This window comes from Salarias fasciatus (assembly GCF_902148845.1).
Source record: "Salarias fasciatus chromosome 7 unlocalized genomic scaffold, fSalaFa1.1 super_scaffold_4, whole genome shotgun sequence".
NCBI classification, from domain to species: domain Eukaryota; kingdom Metazoa; phylum Chordata; class Actinopteri; order Blenniiformes; family Blenniidae; genus Salarias; species Salarias fasciatus.
Genome location: NW_021941229.1, coordinates 22,779,871 through 22,804,070, shown reverse-complemented (window position 1 = coordinate 22,804,070; position 24,200 = coordinate 22,779,871). Strand labels below are relative to the sequence as shown.

At 45.3% G+C, this 24,200-nt stretch overlaps 1 protein-coding gene across 1 annotated transcript in view; it reads right to left on the bottom strand.

Annotated features, from left to right (window-relative positions):
* Window positions 1-24,200, bottom strand: part of LOC115383315 (carboxyl-terminal PDZ ligand of neuronal nitric oxide synthase protein) — a 48,979-nt gene that overhangs the window by 17,366 nt on the left and 7,413 nt on the right. Inside the window, exons 3-7 of the mRNA XM_030085486.1 lie at window positions 5,209-5,301; window positions 5,033-5,091; window positions 4,431-4,539; window positions 3,655-3,796; window positions 2,835-3,013 (exon numbers count right to left, since the gene is read on the bottom strand). Coding sequence (XP_029941346.1) covers window positions 2,835-3,013; window positions 3,655-3,796; window positions 4,431-4,539; window positions 5,033-5,091; window positions 5,209-5,301 — 582 coding nt within the window. The remainder of the gene's footprint in view (window positions 1-2,834; window positions 3,014-3,654; window positions 3,797-4,430; window positions 4,540-5,032; window positions 5,092-5,208; window positions 5,302-24,200) is intronic.

The following is a 24,200-nucleotide window of genomic DNA, read 5'->3' as shown; positions in this document are numbered from 1 at the left end:
CTCCTTCAGTTTCAGCAAGAAAAATGAATCCATCTGGGATAATAAAGCATTTCTGTTCTATTCTAAAAAGGTGCCACTTGAAGCACGATGAAGTGCTGCCTTTTAACTTTATTCAAACCCATTTAAATTCTTCTTGTTTTTTTTAACATACACGTGTCAACTATGCCCTAAGCTCATTCTCTTTATCCAGTCTATATTTTATCTTTCCTCTAATTGTCTTAATCAAACATCAAATGCAGCACAAGTGCTTCACAATTTAAAAAGACAAAAAAAATAAATAAATTGAGAAAACTGAAAAAAAAAACCTGGTTAATATTAAAAGAGAGGAAACTTTAAAAGTAGACTGAAAAAAATGAAACAATATAAAAAGTTAAGGCTTAAATACTTCTCTACATTCTTGACCATCATTATCATTTTGCCACATTCTCCTTCACAGCTTCCGGTTCAGAGAAGTGATTTCCAGACTGTGGACACTGGATGAATGGAATTAACGGCAGCTTCATGGAGCTCTGCGTCCCTGTGAGCAGGACTGTGGCCCAGAGCTCCGGAGCCCCCCAGAGTCCTGCTGGACCTCCTCCCCGAGACGGGAAGAGTCTCCGAGCTCATTAGCACATCGCCCATTCTGGTCTCCACCTTCCTCCAACTCCACCAGTCTTCCTCCATCCTGGATTTTATGAGGAGCTTTAACTTGATTTGACACAGATTTCGGAAATAAAGGGGATGTTTCTGTGTCTGAGGTTTATTTCATGTTATTATAGTTTGCAAGCAAGTGTGAATTACATCAGAATTAGAAAAAATATGAGAAAAGCACACAGAAATTGGACAAATACACCAGTCTTTACTGTTGAGGTTGACTGTAATGCCCACATCCAGCCACTAGGAGGCAGTGCAACACTGAAAAGTCCATCTCCGGCATCAGGCATTAACTGTGCATCTGTGGAGTCAGTGCACTGAGCAAACATCAAATATTAAAGTGAAGCATTAAAAAAAAAAAAAAAAAAAAAAAAAAGACTCAGAGATTTCAATTTGTCCCACCAGCTTCTCATTATGCAGACATGGACAATTTCATCTCTCTCAGGTTGATGATTACTCGCTCGTATTCTGTGTAATCTACAAAACGCTCAGTTTCAATTTGAGTTGAACCACTTTCAAAGAGATCCTGAGTGAAAAAGTTACAATAAATATAATCATGAAAAGGGAGATTCTGTCTGATATCAGTATAACTGAGTGCAGCATACCTAACATAAGCATTTTCAGTGAGGGGCTTTTGCTGCGAGCAGTTTGCATGTTTCCTCCTGAGCGTGCAGGGTTCTATCCGGGCTCGGAGATCTCCCAGATTACCTCGAGAGAAGCTGCTGACCTCCACTCTGACCTCCAAAACAGGAGCAGCAGCCTTCAAACCAAATCAATTGTTATGGCTTTTTCTCTGTTTACGACCACCTCAGAGCAGCCAAAACCTTGAGGTCCTAATGTGATCTCAGGTGCCCTTCACGGGGGTCCCGAACCCCAAGTTGGGAACCATTTCGTCACTGAAACGAGGAACCAGAGTAACATAAATGAACACTCCATACAGAGAAGGTTTGAACGGGGGATCTTGGTGCTGTGAGGCTGTAAGGTTTAACCACTGCAGCGCCGCGCTCACGCAAAAAACTGATGAGATGTTGTCGTACTGAAAACAGCAGGTCTTGGAGGTTTCTGCGTAAACGGGCCTCGTCCGCCTCCAGCAGCAGCTGCAGTCCGGTCTCCCTGCTGTCGCCCAGATCTGCCGTTGCTCCTGCTCCTCCGCTATCCTCTTCCCTGCTCGCTTATCTTCACGGAGCAGATGTGGGTGAACTCCTCAATGGGATTACGGTGCCGTTTCTCACAAATCAAAGGGAACCACAGTGGCTTTTCCAGGATTAGGTCCCTCCTCCTCCCCCCCCCTCAAACAGAGCCAGCAGGAATATTCAGGTTCTCTGCTCCGATCCGTCTCTTTTTCAGTCTTGAAGCGACGCGATGAAACAAACCGTGCAGCGCCGGCGCGCTGCTGGCAGACCGAACCCCGCTCTACTCATGAAAGGAATCGAACCGTCAGATCTGAACTTCACAGGGACTTTTTGCCCCCTGACCAGGTCGGCTTCTATCCCCGCGACTTCCTGCCAAAACCGGAGATGTTTGAAGGCGCTGCGGCGGACGGCGGAGCGCCGCGCTGCGCTTGTTTAGTTCATTGAGCCGTTTGGCAGCGCCGTGGCGAGCTAATAGCATCAAAGCGGTGAATCAAGGCAGCAGTCAGGGTCCTGGAGCTGCACCGGAGCTGGACGCTGCCGCGGCCGTCCGGCTGCAAACACGCTCGCCAGCAACGACCGAAATACTAACAATAACGGGGAGGCTGTGTTTACGACGCCTCTGCAGAGAGACGTTTCTTCAAGATTCCTCTGAAAAGGGGGTAAAATAGAGGCCGAGTGGAGACGTCAGAAGAAGCACTTCAGTAACAGGAAGCTGCGTTTAATAATTCCTTCACTTTTAGAAATGAACTTTGAGGAAACCGGAGCTTCTCTGAGCCACTTTCTTATTAGATCCTTCAATCCAGGTGCATGTAAAGTTTGTATATCGCTGAAATAAAGATCTAACAAAAGTATTAAATAGTGTTTTGAGGTTCTTTGTGGTTCGATTCATTCCCTGCAGCTCTAAAAGTGAAATCCATTCACGTAACAAGTAACATTTGTAAAGCACTTATCTATCTTATTTTAACACTTCTCTTTATAACGCTGGACTGCAGATGCCCGATACCTCCAGAGAAGAACACTGTTCCAGTCTCAGCCTCTTTCTGCTCATCTTGTGGAGGCGTCTCTCACCATGATGGTCTGTCCAGGCTTGACCACGTTGAGCTCAGCCAGGCTCTGCAGGATCTCGCTGACGGCCTTCTCACACAGGGACGCACCGGCTGGAGGATCTTCTCCTCCTCCTCCTCCTTGCCTTCCTCCCGGTTTGCTCTCCTCCTCTTCCTCGCGCTCGGCTCCCGTCAGCTTACGGCCTGGACGGCGAAACGCAGAAGACACGGAGGAGTTGATCACACGGCGCTATTGTTCACTGCCCTGAATAAAATCTACAACAGCAAATTAATGAAAGAGCATCAAACAAAGATTCTCATTTAAATAACTAAACTCTGCATTGTTGCTATTTGGAGCAGCGGCCTGCTAATTTACACTCACATAATAAACAGTTGCCGCAGCCACAAAGCTTCTCGTTGACTGAGCAAATTACACTTATTACTCCTCAGCCTGTCTGAGGGAAGGATCCTCTCAGCTGCCTTCAGGAAAACAGGGAACTGTTCCCTCTATGCATGAATATCATTAAACGAAAGGAACATATGTAAAAATCACTGCAGTAAACAGAAACATTTGCTTTCCGCCCTTCAGTCACCTGCTTGTGTGTCCAGTAATCACCCTTCATCCTACACGAGTTCTGTGCAGCTCGCCGCCTCAAGTCCAAATTATCTCCATGTTACTCATTAAATCTGTTTACATTTCAGTGCAGCTCGACATCTGCGCCAAACGAATGAACTGCGGAGGTGTGACGGGTTCATTTCGGCCGTAAACAGGCGTGTAATCGGACCAAAAGCTGCAGCGACGCCTTTCAGACGAGTGTGAACGGGGCGGCGGTTTGCTTCCTCACCGCTGCTGCCGGCCTCCTCCGCGGACTTGTCGCTCTCGCCGTCCGCCTGTCCGTCGGCGTCCTGCTCGGCGTGCTGCAGGCTGAGCTTGTGGCAGACCTCGAAGGCCTGGCCGACGGTCCGCACGATGCGCATGGCCTGCGTCTGGTGGGGGGGGGGGGAAACAGGTGGAGGCAAAGCGAAGCTTTATTCTCCTCACTTCCTGATCTGTCAAAGCCTCATGGAAGTTGGGATATTCTCCTGTCTATACGATCAATCGAGCAACTACATCTGATAAAATATGCCAAAAACATGCATGTCTTCAGTAATGTCATGTCCTCCTCTCGCCCTCCTCCCTGGTTCAGAGGCAAATATCATCACTTTGTGGGGTTCGGATCTCATTAAAGCCGCCTGATGAATACCGGCGCTCCGAGCCAACACTGCAGCATCTTGAGGAGGCGCATAAAGAGAGGTTTCGCTGAAGGAAAGGTAAAGAGATGCGTGTGTGAAATGCGCCGTCCTCCGGAGCGTCTGCTCTGTATTCACCGCGGGCCGCCGCTCCGCCGGGCCACCGAACAGCAGCGAAGCCACAGGAAATTGGATTTAAGATCAAATTCCAAACCAAAACTGATTAACGGGGCAGACATAATCAGGAGGTGAATTAAGAAGAGAAACAATCAGCCTGGTTGTTCTGAGTGAAACCGGGTTAAACGGCTCCGGTTTCCAGTCCTGACGCTCCGATAAATCAAGCCTGCAGAGCAGAGTCGGCCTCCCCGTCCCGCCCCTGATAAAAACACACCTTCTTCTTTGATTTGAAGACGTTACATCTGAAGGAATTACTGGAGCCGTCTCTGGCGATGTAGCTGAAGATCTTCAAGTCCTGCGAGTCGTGCGAAACGTAGAAGATTCTGGAAAACAGTCAAAAACTTTCACATATTGAAATGAGCTTTTGAAAGCAAAGAGTCAGCGCTTCATCTTTATCCGAGTTTAAAAGTTACAACAATCTGGCGGTGAAACACCACTGGAACAGATCCCCCCCACAAATACATCAATGATTCAGAAGCGCTGAAAAAGCCGATCCGCCACTCGTTACACGAGCATCTGGACGGCAGCACAACTTTCACACTTTTCAAGTTGAACTGCACCGAGTGACTTCAAGGTTGCAGACTGACGAACGCGCCACACGCACAAGCTATGGATTATTCATCATCAATGCATATGCATTTGGCATATAGGAAAGCGCATTAGCCGGTGAGGGAGCAGTGAAGCGCGTTTCGCCCACACCGGACGCCATTCCTCACTGAGAGCCAGATGACCAGCAGGAGATCCGCAGTGATAAAGTGAACGCTGAGAAGTGAAACGCATTGTGTGATCGGCTGAGTAACCAGAGGAGCTGCTGACCTGTATATTGGATCGTGCATGATCAGCATCTTGCTCTCGTCCCACGTCCATTCTTTTCTCTGCATGGAACAGTTAGAATCAGGCTCAGGTGATGGCGCCAAACAGAAAAATCTATATTTTTACAAGAAGCAGGAAATTGTCATTTCGCATTGAATTTAGAGTCGCAGTTGTTTCACCTTCTGTTTCTTCCTCAGCATCACTTTGACTCCGTCCACGGACACCACGATGCTCACCTTCTTCTTCTTGATGTTCTTGGCTTTGAATTCATACTGCAGGAACACAAATGAGAGCAAGCAAGTTAGAAGAATCTCAAATGTTACACGACATGTGAGTCCCGCTTATAAACTCTGTAATGTTTTCCGATTTATTTTATGAACTGCAATGCTGTGAAGTTTCTTTAAACATAATTTCTCTTCTAGTGTGAAATACAGTGAAATGTCAAAAGGTATAAAGGTAGATAGAAAAAAATCTTTCTGAATGAGCCATCTGAGTGTGTTTCCACATCATCTGTTTCATTTCAACAAAAGAAAAAAAAAGTGAGTGTCTTTTACTGTTTTGGTGCAGGAATTGTACCTTTTGGAAGTTAATTATCATGTTTTCTAAATTCCAAAAGGTGTAGATTCTCCAAACATGCCAGAAATCTTAACAAGGGAGATGCTGAAGTCAGCAAAATGGGCGTCGAGAAACTGATTAGGAGTTTCAAACTTATGCACAGACATAACATCAGGCTGCACAGATTTCTTTTAATGTGAACGTCCTTGACAGCCGAATTCACAGAACCAACTGTCTGTGTTAAAAAATGACATAAAACCAACATATGAGCATACTAAGTAGTTTTGGAGCAAAAATGAGCCTCATCCGAGCAGTAAAGCCGGTCTCTGCAGCAATAATGGGAGCTGGAGCGGCGGCGGGAGTGAAAGATGACGTGGTGACGGGCTGCAGCCCGAGCCGTAAACCCCGCTCCTGAGGACACCGACTGCACTGAATTAAACAACAGCGTCTAAGTGATCTAAGTGAAAGGCGCAGGATCCAGGACTGAGGACGGCCTTCACTCCGTTTGCTGGGTGGAGCACAACAGCTGTGTGTGCGCTGAGTGACTAACACGTTTCCACCTCGTCAGCTGGCCGAGCGCTCTGCCGAGGAACTCGGCCCGTCGACTCCAATCAGCGTCTCTTTTCAACAGGGAGCAGGTTCGGCCGCCGAGGCCCAGAGTGGGTCGGCTGGCAGGTCGCGAGAAGCACGTGCACGACTTGAAACCGCCACAAATCATGAGACTTTTTCCCGTCGTGAATTGTAATATTGTCCAGTAAATGTACGACAGCACAACTTCAGCACTGTTGATTGTATTTAGCACACCTAAATCAGCATGATTATAGAACAACAAGAGAAAACCTTGAAGCTTGACGACTCAAACTCCACGACTTTATGGTTTCCACAGAGGATGTGTGTGTGTTTGCGTGTATCGATTTGATTGGATTCTTAACACGAACGCTGAAGAAATTGTCTGACTGATGTCCATCCCATTCAGTTAGCGGATCAATCCCATCATGCTTTGCTCTGTGACAGAGTGGGTGATATGATCCAACATCCAGTTTTTGGTTTTCTTTTTTTTTTATATAAAACTGCGACACCAAAGACATATTGTCGCTGTTCACAGTCGGATCATTAAGAGGCAGCTTGAAGTCTGGGAGAGGCTTTGTCTTCCGAACGTTAAAGCATCAGGAGGGGAGACGTGAATCGGAATGAGTGTGTGTGTGTGTGTGTGTGTGTGTGTGTGTGTGTGTGTGTGTGTGTGTGTGTGTGTGTGTGTGGACTGTTTGGAGCAACAATCAGCATAAACCACTCATCTGAATCAGAATGAGCCTTCTTTGTGCAGACTGTTAATTACAGTGGATTCGTCACAATTTTGAATCCTGCTTTGGTTCATTGGGCAAGATTTTTATCATCCTGAATGTTTTTCTTTTTTTCTTTGCATTTTATTTTTGATTGAATTTCAAGGAAACATCACTTGTTGTTGGCTTTATTTCAGAGGCCTGGATGTTTCTCTCATGAAATCTGGTGACTCAGCTGTAAATCTTTTTACAAATGAGTAAAAAGTGCAGTCATTTATCACGGCCGGCCAAAAATGACGACGACGAGCTGAAACTAAATGGTCTGAGTAAAATGAATGAAGACGAAAATAAATGGATGCATTTGAGAGATGAGTAGATGTAAGTGGACATAAAATGAGGAAGTGAGAAAACTCCTGTCGTCATGGAAAGACCACCTGGAAAATGTGACCTTTAAATGAAGTGAAAGGTCGCAGTGACAAGGGCTGCGCAATATTACACAAAAACAGGGTGTGCAGAATTATTAGGCAAGGTGTATTTTTGAGGATTCATTTTATTATTGAACAACTACTATGTTCTCAATGAACACAAAAAAAAACTCACAAATATCAAAGCTGAATATCTTTGGAAGTTGGAGTGGGGCTTTTTAGTTCCGTATCTTAGGAGGATATCTGTGTGTGCAGGTGACTATTACTGTGCATGCATGTCATTATTTTTTCTTCTTTTAGATCTTTCCTGGCCGGCCACGCAGCGGAGTACTTGGATGCGTGTGATGGAGCATTAACCTGCGTGAAAATCATGTTTTTCTTGAACGATGCTGACTTCTTCCTGTACCACTCCAGTGATGTTGCAGCTCTGAAATACGGCAAAACTGGTGGCAAATGGCATCTTCACGCTTGATTTTCCTCTGTTCATGGGCAGTTATTCTGCGCCTCGTTTTTTCAGCACGCTTCTGTTGACTATTTTGAACGGAACGCTTGATTGTTCGATGATCACGCCTCAAACGCTTGGCAGTTTTAAGAGTGCTGCATCCCTCTGCAAGACATCTCACTATTTTTGACTTTTCCGAGTCTGTCAAATCTCTCTTCTGACCCATTTTGACAAAGGAAAGGAAGTTGTCTAATAATTATTCACACCTGAAATAGGGTGTTGAGGTCATTAGACCACACCCCTTCTCGTTACAGACATGCACATCACCTGATGTGCTTAATTGGCAATAGGCTTTCAAGCTTCGGAGTACGACAACAAGCATAAAGAGGATGATGTGGTCAAAATACTATGAAAATATGAATGATTCGTTTGTGTTTGTTAAAATAGACTGAAACAAGAGTAAAGTTCAAAACAATTTTGCATATGAAATGTAAAGGAAGGTATTTTACAAGTAAAACGAAAGCAGGACTCATGCTCAGCAATTCAAAATTAGAATTTTAAATATGAAAGAAAAGCAGGAATAAATAGTGAATCACCCAAAATCGGTGGAAAAGCAAAGAAATCAAGAAAACAAAAAACTGCATGTGAACAAACTGAGATGTTGCTGCCAAAGCCTGCACAAAATGGGGACGAGAGAAAGAACACTGTTACTTAGAAGAACATAAAGACATTAACTCTGTCTGCAAGTGTTTGTAATATTAATAGATACTCAACATTATAAGTGATGTTCTCCTGATATCTCCCCGGCTGAGTCGATGACTGTCGTGACCTAATGAAGCCGTTTCTGACGTCCGTTTCTACATTGTCGCACTTCCTTTCATGACAATTTTCCGCTTGTGTGTATCTGAAATGCCCTGCTCTCCCTGCCCTGGATCCATGGTGATTAAAGTTTCAGCCCCTAATTATACAGAAGCGAGTCCTGAGAGAGCTGATTAAATAGAGAAAAAGGTTTAGAGTGGGGCTGAAAAAAGGGAAATAAACCGGGCAGACGGGAAGAGACGCTCGCCGGGGTTTAAAGAGGAGGATCTGGGGGGAAAAGAAAAAAAAAAAAACGACATGCAAAGTGACGCAAACGCAGTGGTGAGATGAAAGGGAAGGCCGACTGTGAAGCAAAATACATTTATTTCTATTGCATGGTACTTAGGAACTGTTAACAAACCCAGACATTGATATTAAGAATGTGGTATTTTGTAGGAGTTGCTAACGTGACGAGTGTGCGAGGCGACTGAGCAGAAAAACGATCTTTAGAAATCAACCTGCCAGACAGGAGAAAGGCTCAGAGGCAGCATTAATCTGAGAGCGAGTGAACAGAAACACGCTGTAATTGTAGTTTAATGTGTTTTCTGGTTAATGTGTTTTAGTACAAACAAGATCGAGACTGATGTTCGGCCAGAACTGGACAAATTTAAAGTTTAATTTGATTCTGAAGCTCGGTGAAAAAAGGTAAAGAAAGGTCACGAAAGTCCTTATTTCTCCTGAAGGATGACGGTAACGTATCGACCAGATTTTTCATTTAACAGCAGAGGAAAAGTTCAGCCAAGTCAGAGTTTTTCATTCTGGAACTGTAAATGTTTGTACCAATCCATCAAAAAGACGGTTAAGATATTCCAGGTGAAGTAAAGAAGATAAAATCTTCAGGATTCCTTTGGGACTCGAGTTTTCCTACATGATTCAGTTGTATCAATGTTGTATTTCTATTTCAAAACGCCCCTCACTTCCTCAGGCCTGACATTAGTCATATTTTGTGCTCCTCTGATGTTGGGCCTCCTGCTCGGCAACATTTCCTTTACGTGTTTTCGCTTCGGGAAAACCACCAAGTCCAAGGAGAAGATGGACTGTGTAGCAGCACTTCAGAAAAGCTGCATTGACCACGTCTACATGAAGCTGGGCTTTTTAAAAAGTTTAATTTTCCCCCATTTCCACAGACAGAGTCAAAGACTTTTCAAAAAGCTGCATTTTCAGTGACTCTCACCACCGTTGTTGTGTAAAAGGAAGCCCAAAACACAACTAAAGCTTTCTGTTTTCACTGGAAAAAGCTTTGTTAATGAGTCCTGAGCTACATTAAAGTAGATTTCAGGAGCTCACTGTCTCCATAAACAGTGTTATCGTCTCAGACGAGGCAAGAGAAGAACTTAAACGATGTCAAACTAGCCAGACTGTGGCTAGCTGGCTAAGCTAGCAGCAGCAGCGCAGGCTGCTAAACAAAAGCTGTGGTTTTTTTCCCAGAGACATAGCCTGCATGCTAATTTGTTTTTATTTTCTAGAAGAGCATTCTGTCAAACTGTGATGGTTTACTGAAAGAACATTTCTCAGTTTAACATTAGCACCGTTTGTAAACAGGCGGATTACTTACTATCCATGTCTATTACTTCCTGCAAAACAAAATGAGAATAAATGCTTCAATTTTTCATATTTTTAAAGGAGATTTTTTTTTAGAAATGGGCCATAAAAAACGGTATTAACTTTGATCATTAAAACAAAATGCTATAAGATTCTGGAAGGACAAGCTGGGCACATTATATTGACATTTATCATAATAATCATGATTTCAGCATCCAGAAAAGTCTACCTGAACTGCATTCGTTGCAGATCCAGTAATTGGCCAATGAGATAAAGCCCAACACGACCAGACGGTTTGTTTATCACAAACCGAATAATGATCCCGTTTTCGCAGAGACACTGTGGAGTTTCACGCACTAAAACAAATTAACCATCCCCACAACAGTCTGAATAATTCACAGCTCTCGTCATCATCCTGATGAAGCAAAATGAGTTTTTGCATCTTCACCCAAACTATGAAATTTTCATACCGATAGTATAAAGTGGTTTTAAATATTCAGGACTTTAATGCGATTGCGTTGTTCGGATTTTTTTTTTCTCCCCCGGAACAAACAATTAAAAGCTTCTGGCACGAGCTCCCGTCGGCCTCGACATGTCAGGTGAGAAAACTCTCCAGAGGACAGCTTATTCCACAAATTCCCAAACTTTCAGAATTACGTTTGAGAAATTCAGGACGACAGAGTTCAGGAATAATAGATGAAGAGTGTTCACCTAATACGGCGCACACGCAGGCTTAAAGCGCTGAAACGCTCGCTTCTAAGACTCGTATTAAAGTCCTAAAGCGATCGCCACAATGCTGACAGCGAGCGTTGCAGCGCAGAAACACCGTCGAGAGCCTCGGTTTCAAACCGCTCGCCGTCTGGATGTGTGCGTTTGCGCCGTCAGACTCATCAGTCTTCCCAGACAGCGTAACAAATTTCCGCCAGCGCTGCTCTCCGCCATCCATTATGAAAGCGTCAGACGGAATAGTGATGGCTGCTGCTGCGAGGAGGAGAGGAGGAGGAAACCGGATCTCGGCACGCTCGAACCTCGCGCTATAAATTTTGAGTTAGTTGCTTTAACGCACGGGGGGATTAAAAAAAATGGAGATTAAACCGGAGGAGACAGGAAGGCCATTCACTTTTTATTAGTAATATCTAAGCGAGGCGAGACAAAAGAATTTGGTGTGACAGTTTTAGAGCACCTTCTCTTTGTGGCATGAATAATCAACTGCGAGGAAACTGCATGATCATTATTTGATTGCAGAAAGCAGCAGCAGCAGTATAACGACAGCAACCATATCTCAAGTTTGATGCTTCCATATGTGTTTAAACTGAGATGCCTGCAGAATAATGAAAGCGACATGTAAAAATGTGCCATGGTCAGTTCTGCAGCGTACACCAAGCCTTTTTGATTTTCTGAGAAACTCAGACTTATGCTCCATTTCCACTGCTGCATGCATGAGGGAAGAAGAGCAACGCCGGTTTCTGAAGCTGTTTTCACCCTGAACCAGCAAACTGAACCACTCTTTAGTGATAAAAAGGAAATTTGGCAACTAGCACTGGGTGTCAGTCTTTGACCTTTTTTTTTTTTTTTTTTTTTAAAAAAAAAGAGCCAAATGTGTCAGTTTGAGTGTGAAAATGGTGTAAAGGAACAGAAACAACCGATGCAGAGTTCTTAGTTTTACTCGAAGCGAGGAGTTGATGCGAGAACAGCGTGAGAGAGCAGAGTCCACAGAATGAGCAGGATGTTTGTTAGCGAGCTGCGACGTGCCCTTGACAGATACAGGAATGGTTTGGCTGAAACGCTTCTCAGAACCTTGAGTCGCAGCCGGGCGGATCTTCAGATTACAGCGGCTGCGATACAGTTTTGTTGTAGTTATGTCTGCAGCACAGCCTGTTTCAGCAGAAGACTCAATCGTTACTTTTCTATCACGCTACCAGTCAAACAGTGGAAAAACAGTCCAGACAATCATACTTTTCTTTGATTTTTAAACTGGCAGAGCGTTAAAGACCATCAGATATAAAAGAATAAAAAGGAATTGTAAAGAAGGTTTCTCATAAAGTGATCTAAAGACTGTTGCCTCCTGATCTCAGAGCTGCTGTAAAAGCCGCTATCTGCAGGTTTTCACCATCCTGCTTGTTTATGGCTCCATTGGCTCATTGTGTGACTTCATTAAAAGGTCACAAACTGAATAAATGTGTGATATATTGTGCCGCCCGACTGCAGATACAGTAAATAAAACTCCCGCCTCCCAAAGCTGCACCTGCCAAAACCCACCACAATAAAGGCTGATTCAGTAAATGTTAATCGCTTCAAAGTCTGGCTGCACAGAAGTTTCAAATAAAAAAGTTGGGAAAGGACAAATGCCCCCACCCCCTCGCTTTTTAAAGGATATTTTTAGAATGAGTAAATGAGCTTGAGTTATATTGAGCAAACCGAATCACGGAATGAGAATTTGAGGGTAAAACCCCCCCCAGCCCCCGCCAGCAATCCTGAAAAGCCGAGGAATGCGGGGTGCATTGTGGGTCATTGATACTCCCCTGTTGTACCACCGAATCCATACTGGAGGGCCACAATGGGCTCTATAGATGGAAACCTAGCAACCCCTTCATTATAATTCCCAGGATTTGGGGAGTTCCAAGGGCTTTCGCTGCTGTTTTTTTTTTTTTCCTCCCCAAATTGGGAACACAAAGAGAAGACTGTTGGGAGCAGAACTGAGCTGAGAAACACAACAGCTGCCCGAGAGCCAAGCACGGAAAGAAAGACTTCCAGGAATCAGCGTATGGGTGGGAATCCAAATGAAGGTTGATCATTTAATACCCCATAACATAAGAAACTGATATTGATCATTCGTCTTGAGCTTTTGTTGTTGTTTTGTTTCTTAAAGCGGGACGAGGCTGCATCTCGGCGCCTCCTCCGCACAGGTGGTATTTTCAGACGGAAATCTGGATATCACTGCCGGACGGAGGGCGGGGGCGAGCGAGCCGCCTCCGGAGTAACCTGGCACGATTCATCATTGGTCAGCAGGAGAGCGCATGAGGGGAGCAATTACCCCGACAGCAGCCACTCACAGCGACCTTGGCCTAGATCAGAACCGCGGACGGATTGCTGCACGCCGGCTGAGGCGGCTGTGAAAATCATCTCTGAGCTGGATGAGGAGTAAGGGGGAAAAAAGGAGGAGTGTGTGTGTGAGTGTGAGTGTGTGTGTGTGTGTGTGTGGTGCTGACTTCCCCCCTCTGTGCTCTTACGATGGCTTGAACTGCAGCCTCCAGTGAGCAGCAGCAGCCTTCTCCTGAGGGACACAGGGTGCTAACAGGAAGCAGCCCGCTTAACGGTCTGCTTAATGGGGACTTCTCCATGGCAGCGAGGTTACACGCAAGACTGGAACTCACTGCAAAAATAACCCGGGCTGTTCTTACGAAGCCTCATCTGAGAAAGTGAAGGTAGTTTTCCTCTCACCTTTATCTTGCACGTTTAGTCTACTACGTTTCTGCATGTGAGAGCTGCAGCTGCGACTTTTCCAGATAAACGACTTTCATTCCTCGCGCTGCAAGTCTGTTTATGGCGGCGGACAGACAGAATTGATCAATCACGGTTTGGTTAATACGTCGACGCGGCGGCAGAGAAGGAATCAGAGCCCCCTGAACCCGGGGGCAGACGGCATTACGGGCCAACGTGCCAAGCCTTGATTGATCATCATAACGTTCCCTCGCCACGAATTAAAGTGGCAAGGTCAGGGTGAAACGCTGCCCTGAATAGAAAGCGGCGCCGGCTGCGGGCACCTTTGAGGAGGAGCTGACAGCACTTGAAGCAAGGGGGGTGGTGGGGGGGGCTAAGTCCCGGCGCAGGCCCGGGCAGGCGATCCTGGAGCGCCGGCGCCCTTCGAGCGAGAATGGACCCACGCTTCAGCGAGCCTCTGACGCGCCGAGAGAAAGGACAGGCGGTCCCCGGGCGGGCGCTGACGGCAGCTACTCAGGCTCGGCCGCACGGGACGCAGAGGAAACACAAAGGAACGACCTGGGCATGCCAAACACTCGCTCTCAATGACAAACAGGGCAGGAGGTGCAGGCGGAGGTGAGGCTGTGGGAGAAAGTCCACACCCAGAGTCGCATCGCAGACTTTCATCTCATCAGAGTTTGAGGCCAGAAAACTTAAGATGAGCTTCAACATGTTTAAGAAGGAATTAATCAGGCGTGTCCCGGCACCTGGAAAATCGAGTTGGGATGAAATGTTGAAACAGAGCTGTTGCATCAAAGAGGAAGAGTATCCCGAGTTGGCTGTGGTGCAGTGGTTCGGCTGCTCGCTGCACAGACTGCAGGTATTCGGGTTTCTTCTCTCTGTCAAACATCCGTTGAGGCTAAACTAGAAGCTGGAGTGAAAGTGAGTCTTCAGCAAATCCACTCGTCAACAATCCGAACCACTTAATCCACAGTAACTCAGTTCTTGAAATCTTTACCATCACTTAAAGTTTAGAGGTCAGAAATGTCTTACACGGAGGCCTCACAGATTAGAATTGTTCGGATCCGCCGAAACACTCCAGGGCAGCCAAACGCTGGCAGACACACACAAACACTCTCTAACACACGAAAGGCAGGACCTTCGATATCAAGTCTGCTCTCAATTTTAGAGAGAATCCCAGAAACTCTGCTCAAAGTGATTAGTTTTGCAAAAGTAAAAACTTAATTGTGACTGGAGGATTCATTTGCCGTGAGACTAATGGCAGCGGCGGCAGCGCAGAGCAGAAACGGCCGTCCTGATGCGGCGGATAATTGGACCTGCCAGCTACAGTCTGCAGCGGTGACGCACGCCACTGCTCCGGCTTTAAAACTGTTGCATTTCATTTATGGAGTGCTTCATTGGCTCGGCGAGAGTGGCTGTCAGGATATCATTACGGACTGATTTAGCCACCGGTGGACATTACAATAATAATAAAAAAAAAAAAAAAAACCCTGGCTCTTCTACATTGAGACTGAAGGATGAGAATATAGTGAGCGAGGCAGCAGAGCATCCTGCAGAAAGAGGTTAAGGCGGCGGCGATGCAGAGATACGCAGCCCGCCTCAGACCGATGCGGTAGTCAAGCAAAGTAATAGGATTACTGGAACGAACGCCGTCGGATCGCAGGCTCAGAAATCCCCTCGGCACCGAGTGCAGGAGGGGCAAACAACACTGATCGCCCCTCAGCCGCGCAGACCGTCGTTTCAAGGTTTACACCAGTAAAACACTGACCTCTGACCTCTCCGTTTAAACCTCTCAGGCTGCGAGTGCGGACAAGATCGCTTTTGAAAGACTCAAGGACATAAACTGAATATTTCAGTGACTGAAAATCATAAAAAAATCTTTCATATTAGAACCTATTTTGAAAACATCAAACGTTTTCAAATGGTTAAACGGTTCCTGATGGTTAAATTGAGCTTTGCAAAGCGCTCACACGACTTCAACCCTCCAGCAACGTCTTCAAGTAGAAAGGTCATTTACGAATGGATCGTCTTTTTTGCTTGTTCTTGTCCATCATTTGCTTCAGTGTGCACCGAAAGTAGTATTACCAACAAAGGAGATGGGTCGTTACGTCAGAAATTAATGCAAAAACTTAAAACAATCACTTTGACAGTTTTTCCAACCTGTTCCAATGCATTCGAACTACTTTGAGAGTGTTATTCTGTATTTTTACTTGTAACTGAGTCCAATTTGAGAGAGAATCTTCAGTACGTTTCCACCTCTCTGAAAACAAAGCGAGTACAGCAGACAGAGTTAATGAAGTAGGTGATGAAGCATTAATAAAACAGTGACAGGTTTGAGGTCAATGCTTAACCACATGCTCGCCCCGTTTCCAGGGGGGAGTGAATCGGGGGGGTGGAGGGGTAGGGGGGGCGCCATCTGTGCCACTTACATGCAAACACGTCCCCAAAAAGCCCCTTGAAAGAGGCTTTAAGTGTGTGTGTGTGTGTGTGTGTGAGAGGGATCTCATAAAGCTCAACAGGAGTCGCTTAAATCTGTGTGTCTGGCAGGACGGAGACAGGTTGTCATGCCGCTCGCGAAACACCGGCACCAATTTGTCTGACAGCAGCAGGTCGGTGCGAAGTGTGCCGCCACACGGCACTGATCGATGACCGATCGGCTCCACTGCGTTTCCCGACCCGTCCGCCTGCTTCCTTCCACATGCTCGCTCGCAACACGAACGTCACGGGACAACACGCACGCCCGGCGGACATGTGAAGACAGATCGGTGCTGGACCGCGTTCACTCAGTTCAGTTAATCAGGCGTCTGATTCCGTGTTGTCTCTCCATTAGCAACACTCTGCAGCCGATTAGAGGCAATCAAATGGATCCAACACACTCAAAGCCTCTCATGCAGAATCAGATGCTTCCTGGTGATGAGCAGCGGCGTTATTAACCAAGTCACAAGACGGCGAGTCGACATCCGCAGCGGACAATTAGTTTTCCTGCGAGCGACTGCAGCAGAGGACCGAGCCACAGGTTGGTTTCAGCTGTCTGAGTGAGGCTGTGTGGCGTGGAGTGGTTAGCACTCTCACCTCACAGTGAAAACAACTCTGGTTCAAGTCCAGGCTTGTTGCTTGTCGATAGATGGAAAAAAGATGTTTGTTTTTTTTTTCCCCTGTGAGAAAATTAAAACACTTGCTCATAAAAAATAAGGGATTGAAATGTTATTTTTTTAATTAAAATAGAAGACAAATTATTACATAAGCGAACACGGTGAATCAAAGCAAGACTTGAAATGAAATATTAAATTATTTGATAAATAAATACCACATCATCACAGAACCTCAAGTTCCCGACGGATAGAGGTTTATTGTCTGACTTAACCAGAATTACTTTCTTCATCGGTCTCCTTTTTCCCGGTGTGAAATTATAACTAGATCAGGGATCTGCAACCCTTAAGACTAAAAGAGCCGTTTATGTGACTTTTTGCCAAGTCGAGTTGGTCTGGAGCCGCAAAGCACATCTAACCTTTAAAATGAGCTGAATGCAGCTCATAACATAATACACATAGCTATATAACTTATCAAGTATTCATGAAGTTTAAATTGAGAATAGTGAACACTTTAGTACATTTAACCTATTTTTGTACTTGATCTTAACAGTTCCGCTCCTCTTTTCAAGCTTTTGTGTTGACAATGTTGAAATTTTAGCTTTTTTAGCCATATAATGTTGAAAATCTGAAACAATTTCAGATTTTTTAAACCGTTCGATCATTTTTCCCCCCAATTTCTTGTGGTTTTAGCTAGTTTTCCCAATTCTACTTGTACCTTTTCATTAAACCCTTTTGAACCAAGAGTGACAAAGCATATGATAATTTAGAAATAAGTGAAGTCCTCATAGAGCCGCTACAGAAGGGCTGATCGAGATCCTGATCGAGATTAGAATTGCTCAGTCTACTGGCAACATGCTCACAAGTTAAACTTCACAAAAACAACAAAGTTCAATTAATTATTCTTACTGCTGGTGGAGGACAATGAGGGATAACATGAGGGTCCTGGGTCTTATAACCAACTCGATTAATCTGCAATAATGACGGAAATGCAGTGAAAAAGAACTGCTGAGTTGGCAAAATGTTTGATGTGGTAATCCAAACATTCATTCAGGAAAAGGTAGATAATCACAGTTCCAAATCTGAAACATTCAGTAATATTGAGTAAAACCTGTACGCGATGTTTTTCTTAATAGCATCAATGCATAAAAACCCGACAACCAGTGAAACTTTTCGAAATGGAGAGACCTGAACTGCAGGTTTTAACACTTTTGGGATCGTGAATCCAGGACAAGTCTGACAACCAGCAACACACTGCTGCTCCTGTCTGATGTACCTGAAGAAGGTGACTTCAGCATGAGACAAACAGGAGGGGGGGGGGGGGGGGGGGGGGGGGGGGGGCTCAGGGTTTATCAAAACACCCCAAACGTGAGGAGCCACAGCTCGTCAAAGGCGAAGATTACACTGAAATCCAGCCGGGATGAAATTATTCAAAGGAAAACATGAAAAAGCAAAGCTCCGGAAGTTCCAAAAATATGCAAAATGCCTCCAGTGCATATGATTAGACGGCTTATGGGCCGTCTCCCCCCTCATTACTCATTCAGCTCCTCGGCCCTGATGAGTTGATGGGAGCCTAGATAACAACGACGCAGCAAACTTTCTCAAACTTTCACTGCAGATCACAACAAAAGAATCAAACTGAATCAAACAAACAGCAACAAAAACTGTTTGATCACCAAGAAAACACCAGAAGGTTTATTTTCGAGCCATTGCTCTCGGCAGCCATCATTAAAGCATGAAAAGAGTTTAAAAGGTCAAGCGTGAGACCGAGGTTGAGAGACAGACACGTTCTCCCTGTCAGCCGGACGGCAGAGCGTCTTCAGGATGAGCAGCAGCAGTTTGGTCTCGTCACTCATCGAATCGGCGCAGAAATCACTGATGGCTGCGCCGTCAACCGAAGAAAGCAAGGAGAGGACGGATTCAGTGTGTTTGCTCAACATGGCGCTGTGTCAACGAGCGAATCTGGCGAAACAGCAGGCTAAAACCTGAATCTGAACTCCTCAAAGCGCAACTCTGCAGCAAAAAATACACCCATGCAAAACTGAAATGTTAAAGGTTTTTACAAAATTCTGCCCCCAAACCATGAGATCTTTCATTTGTTGACAGATTTATTAATACGTCTGTGATGAATCTGAGTCAGTCTGTACATTAAAGTATTATGATGGGTGTACAGAAGCTTTTGGGATAAGAAGTGTCTTTCATCTGGGCACAGCGATTGAGTGAACAAAGGCCCAAACTTTCAGAATATTCAGTATTCATGTGCCAGTCACAACAGACGCAAAGCTAGATTCACCAATTAAAGTGGCTTCAAGCCGGTGGAAAAAAGCACGCAGACACCAAAAGAACATGCAAACTGAGCCCACAATCCAACCCCTGCTGGAGCTCCACACATGGATATATGATATTTTTTACATAAAAAGGCTTCTGAGTCGTGCCGAGAGCTCAGCAGGAAGCTGCTACTGCTTCAAACTTACACCGCAGACAACTGGTTAATGGAGGTTTTGACACTGGGATGTCAGCAGCGATTTAATGTCAAGTAGAGCTTAGAGCTTTAAAACCTGCTTCCTGCATGTTTAAAACCAACACAGACCTGAGACACGAGGGGAACAAAAAAAAAACACACACAGAGCAAAGGTAGCTGCAATGAAAGAGACGAGACGGCGCTACAAAAAGAGAATCAGAGAGCGGGGAAGTCGAACGATAGGAGTGGGAAAACGAGACCTTCGGGCTCTCGATGTGGCACGCTGGAAGAAGATGAGAGGAGTGAGATGAATGCTAGTGCGCGCACACACACACACACACACACGCACACACACAGAAATGCACACAGTTCTAAATCACATTTAGAAGTAGGGCAGCCTATCTGCCAGCTCAGAAGCCTGCAGCACTTTCCTCAATCATTATCCAACAAGCGATACCATAATACAATAGGCCCAGTTCATCTGCCTACTCATGCTGAGAGAGAGAGACAGAGAGAGAGAGAGAAAGTGAGCGAGCTCCTGGGCAGGAAGACACAACTTACAAACCCGACACATGTTTATTTTTAAGACATGGTAAGAAAACATGTCTGGTGAAGTGCGGAGTTCAACGTGTGACTTTGAATCAAAACACTCTTCACCTTGCGTGCATTGTAAACCTGGAAGAACAAAAACTCACGTTACCTGAACCAAAAAGGATAAACTTACACAATAAATATATGAATCTGGGATGACTGGTGAACGCATCCCCGCTGAACTCTGATTGCATCCGACAGCGCGGCGGTGAGCTGAGGAAGACGTGTTGTGGCGGCAGAAAACTGTCGCCGAAGCGACTTTAGGATCAGCCTGACAAATGTGTTTAATTCAAAGCTTCGGGATAAAGGCAAGAATGAAAGTGAGAGCACAGCAGTGTCATTCATCACACGGGGGAAATAAAGCAGGCCGCGCCGTCGGACAAACGCCGCGGATTTGTCAGGTCGCCGAGGTCAAATGAACCAGATTTTTCAACCCTAAATTCAGGGGGAAACTCATCTGACCAAAGAAAGAAGCAGCTAAAAAGAGACGAGAGAAGCAGGCAAGTTCTTCACATGCAGGAGGATTTTCACATTTGTACTGGAAAATATCCTTAAATGAAAAAGCCACAGCATGCACAAGATGCATCAATGTATAGCGTCTCAATGGAAGAAATTATACTACAGCCAGCTGGGCTGCAAAATATACCACACATTTATCATTATGTTTCTCTTTACTGTGTATTCTGCTAATTCAAAGATTAGGAAAAAAGTGTGATTAATTGTAATTAATTTACAAAAAAACATGCCATTAGCTAATTAGAATGGTAATTTCATTGCCTGACAGCCCAGTGGCTGCAAATTTTTAATCAGAATGCTAGAAAGACATAAAAAAAATGGCAAGATACTGTGCATAAATGGCTCCGCTTCTGGAAATGCTGCTGGCGATAACTTCTAATGCACATGCACTGCAGCAAAAAGCAGTTTCGAAAACACAAAGACGCCATGCATTTCTGTGTTTAAATTCATCGTAAATGATATAATAATACTTTTTGGCAAAGTGTTCCAGTCTATTGTAATCATGGCCAACTATGGAATCACCTGGGACCGTTTGAATGCGATAACTTGCCAATATGTAATACAAACGGACCCAGACCTGGGACTCAGACTGGCTATGTGGGGCTGAACTGCGGACAGGCGGAGGTGAACAGTTGGCTCTCATGTTGGACACTCGGTTATCTGTGAGATGACGGGGTTTGTGGGATATCCCCCTCCTCCCCCCAGCAGGCATGACAGTGGTCCGAGAAGGAATAATCCACCGGTCACCAACACGGGAGAAGCAAGTCGGACCTCCAGCAGCTCCACGCCAGTCCAACGTTCAGTCTCTAAATAGAAACATACAGCCTGCAGTCGCTCAGATTTGCATTAGATTAGAAACAGGAGATGTAAAAGCCTATCGGCACATCTCAAACTCACTAACTGGTTGAGTCTCCGTCTTGAAGTGCTTTGGATTTCCATAATGTTGACAGAACTATTGAAACTGCGGCAAGACTCAAGACACTGCAGGTTGAACAAGGTGTTTACTCATTAATGGTGCAACTATTTGTTTTTTCCCCCCCGATTTTAATACATCCCTGTTATTCTGCACACACCAGCTGAACATACGGCTTCCGAAAACCTTAAATCTGAGCTGAAAGTATCAACACTTTAATGCTAATGAGTCGACATGACAGCAGCTCACGAAGAGCAGACGCACGGACCGAAAACACACACACCCGACGCTCGCATGCTGGTGTCGTCCCTGCTTTGCTGACTCTGGTCGTGTTTGCACTGGAGATTAGCTCCAGCAGGCTTTGCGGCGGGAATCGGCGGCGGTGACAAGCAGGTTGCGGGAGCGTTCAGGAGCTTCACGCCATGTGTTCACACACGCTTCTACACTGCAACACGGTCATTCCCTGACATCTAGAATTAATATCCAGAAAAGGATTAAAACACTGCTTAATTCCTGAAGTGGTTTAAATGTCAAACTTGTTGACCTTGCATCAATCGAGATGTGTTTTTTAATGTGTGTGTTTTGTTAAGAAGGGTTTTAACAACGTTGCTGCCGAGTCTGGAAGCCGCCATTGTTGTTACTGTCTGTGTGCTTCAACATGTGCAGAAGAACAATGCGTTGCAGCCGTGGTCATCGGTTCATGCTGCTCCTTGGACGAAGCCATGTAGTCACTGGACATGCAGTGAAACATCGACCAGGTCCAGCTGCTTCGAGACGCCTTCGATCAGGACAAAGGAGAAACTGCATTTACTGCCAGTGGAGGTGGAGCGGTTTGCACGGCAGATGTCTCTCCTGGTGTGTGAGTGTGTTCTAGGTCACGTCAATGAAGACTTTTCATTCAATTTACACTTACAGTGATGAGAATTCAGACTATCTATTGGGAAAATGGAGAAGAATTGATTTGTTTACTGTGTTCATGTGCTCATTTGGTGTGTATGTGTTGAGTTATAGCCACAGTTTGATCCTGAAATGACTCGATATTGATGGTTACAGAGACCTTTGCACTCCAATGCAACAGTAAGCCTGAACTTTAATGATAACGATTTGATTCTATTAACTATTTGTCAATAAGTAAATGAGTTTGCCTCTGGAATCATTACAGGAAACACACTCAGCATTGATCGAAGCTTCGGTTTAAAAAAAAAAACACACACACAAACACACACACACACACATGCAGAACTGACCCGACTCTGCTGAGGCTGCAGAGTGTAATTGGTCAGCGACCGTCTAAGAACAAAATGTGCCCCCAGGCTCTGCGGCACAACGGAGTTTATGGCTTTAGTGATGTTTTCCCAGGGAACAGGGAGCTTGTTTTGGCTGAGGGAGAGAGAGAGAGAGAGAGAGAGAGCTAGAGAGACACAGAGAGAGAGAGAAAGTGAGAGAGTGAGAGAGAGAGTGAGGCCATCAGAGGACTGACGGCAGCAGCGAGAGACACGGTAACACCTTGGGGGCCGATGATGAAAGCAGAATCTGGAGTGTGTGTGAGTGTGAGTGTGTGTGTGTGTGTGTGTGTGTGCGGCGTGACGCCGGTAGCGGAGACGGGGACCGGCCACCACCTGTCTGTCCATCCATGTGAGCAGAGACCGGCTGTCCCCTCAGCAGATCCACACACACACCACTGTTCAAACAGCGGCGGAAAGTAAGGACACAATGAAGAGTTACGTAACTCTGGCGCATGATTGCTTTTCTCAGCATGAGAGGAAAATTATTCAATTGTGTGTTTAATTATCATAACCGCATTAAGAGTGAACTTCAGGCAATCAACCATAAACTCCGGTTTAATTTTTTTAGAATTTCTGAATCAAGAATGAGCGAATAAATAAGCACGTATGTTTTTGTGTCCTTTTTAAGCATCTTGTTTAATGAAAGACGCAACACTGGCTATTCGTTTACTTGTTATACTTCGTACTGTGCAATATATGGTGAAAGTATTGTCATCCGAATATCAACACAGAAGATACGCATCGCAAAAGAGCAATCATCAAATGACAATAGACGAAAGGTGAAGATACTTCAAGTAGATAGAAGAAATAAGTATTAAGTTAAGACTCACTGACTGAGAAAAAAGCGAAGCTGCTGGTTCTACATGTAATTTTTAAATAGCAAATCATTTCTAAAGGTGTAAAATCGTATCTATTTTAACGGTGCGGCTATTATAAAATACAGGTGAGCGTCTGTTTACCACAGGAAGTCTGGATGACCGTAATGCCACAGTCAGGATTCAAACCTGGGTTCCTCCCACACTCAAGCTCAAGATGCAGCTCCGTGCCACCAGGTGAACTAAAACAGTATTTAAGTGACTGCTTTAAAATGCATCAAACACCCACTGGAGGCTCTTCCAAGCCTCCACACTGTCGGAATCACAATGCTGAAACACTGTGACTCATTTTTGGAATTATCCTCCAAACAAAGTGAAAGAGAGCCTCATGCTCTGCGGGTTTAGATAAACAAAGACTCCTTCCTTTCAAAGCCGCGATCGCATCTAATCCACTAAACATATAGGTCGCTGACGATGCTCTCGTGCATCTGCCATTAAGCCAGCATGAATACAAAGTGAAAACAATGCCCTGCCATTATGGGTCATGCTTCCCTAAATACGGCGGATCCCACATTCACACACAACTGGCCCCCACGGCGCTGGAGATCCGCAGCCCCCCCGGAGTTAAGCTGCACCCTCCTTTCTCCTGTGAGTATCTGGGACGAGCGGCGATTGTCATGGAAAATCAGAACATTTCGGGCCGGTTTTGCTCCGGATCGTGTTCGGTTCGACGCGTCGTTTGATCGTCCTGTGTTTCAGAGATTCTCCTGCAGGTTCGTAAGTGACGCTATCTGCGCCTGTCGTGTTTGTTCAGCGGCCTTCAGGCACGGATAAACATTTGCCTTTGGAAACCGCCAAAATACGACCAATTCTTATTAATGTAAGGAGGATGAGAAGCGAAAGCAGGACGCCCGGCGTGTCTTTAATGCAGGATGTGTGTTTTCGATGCCGTCACAC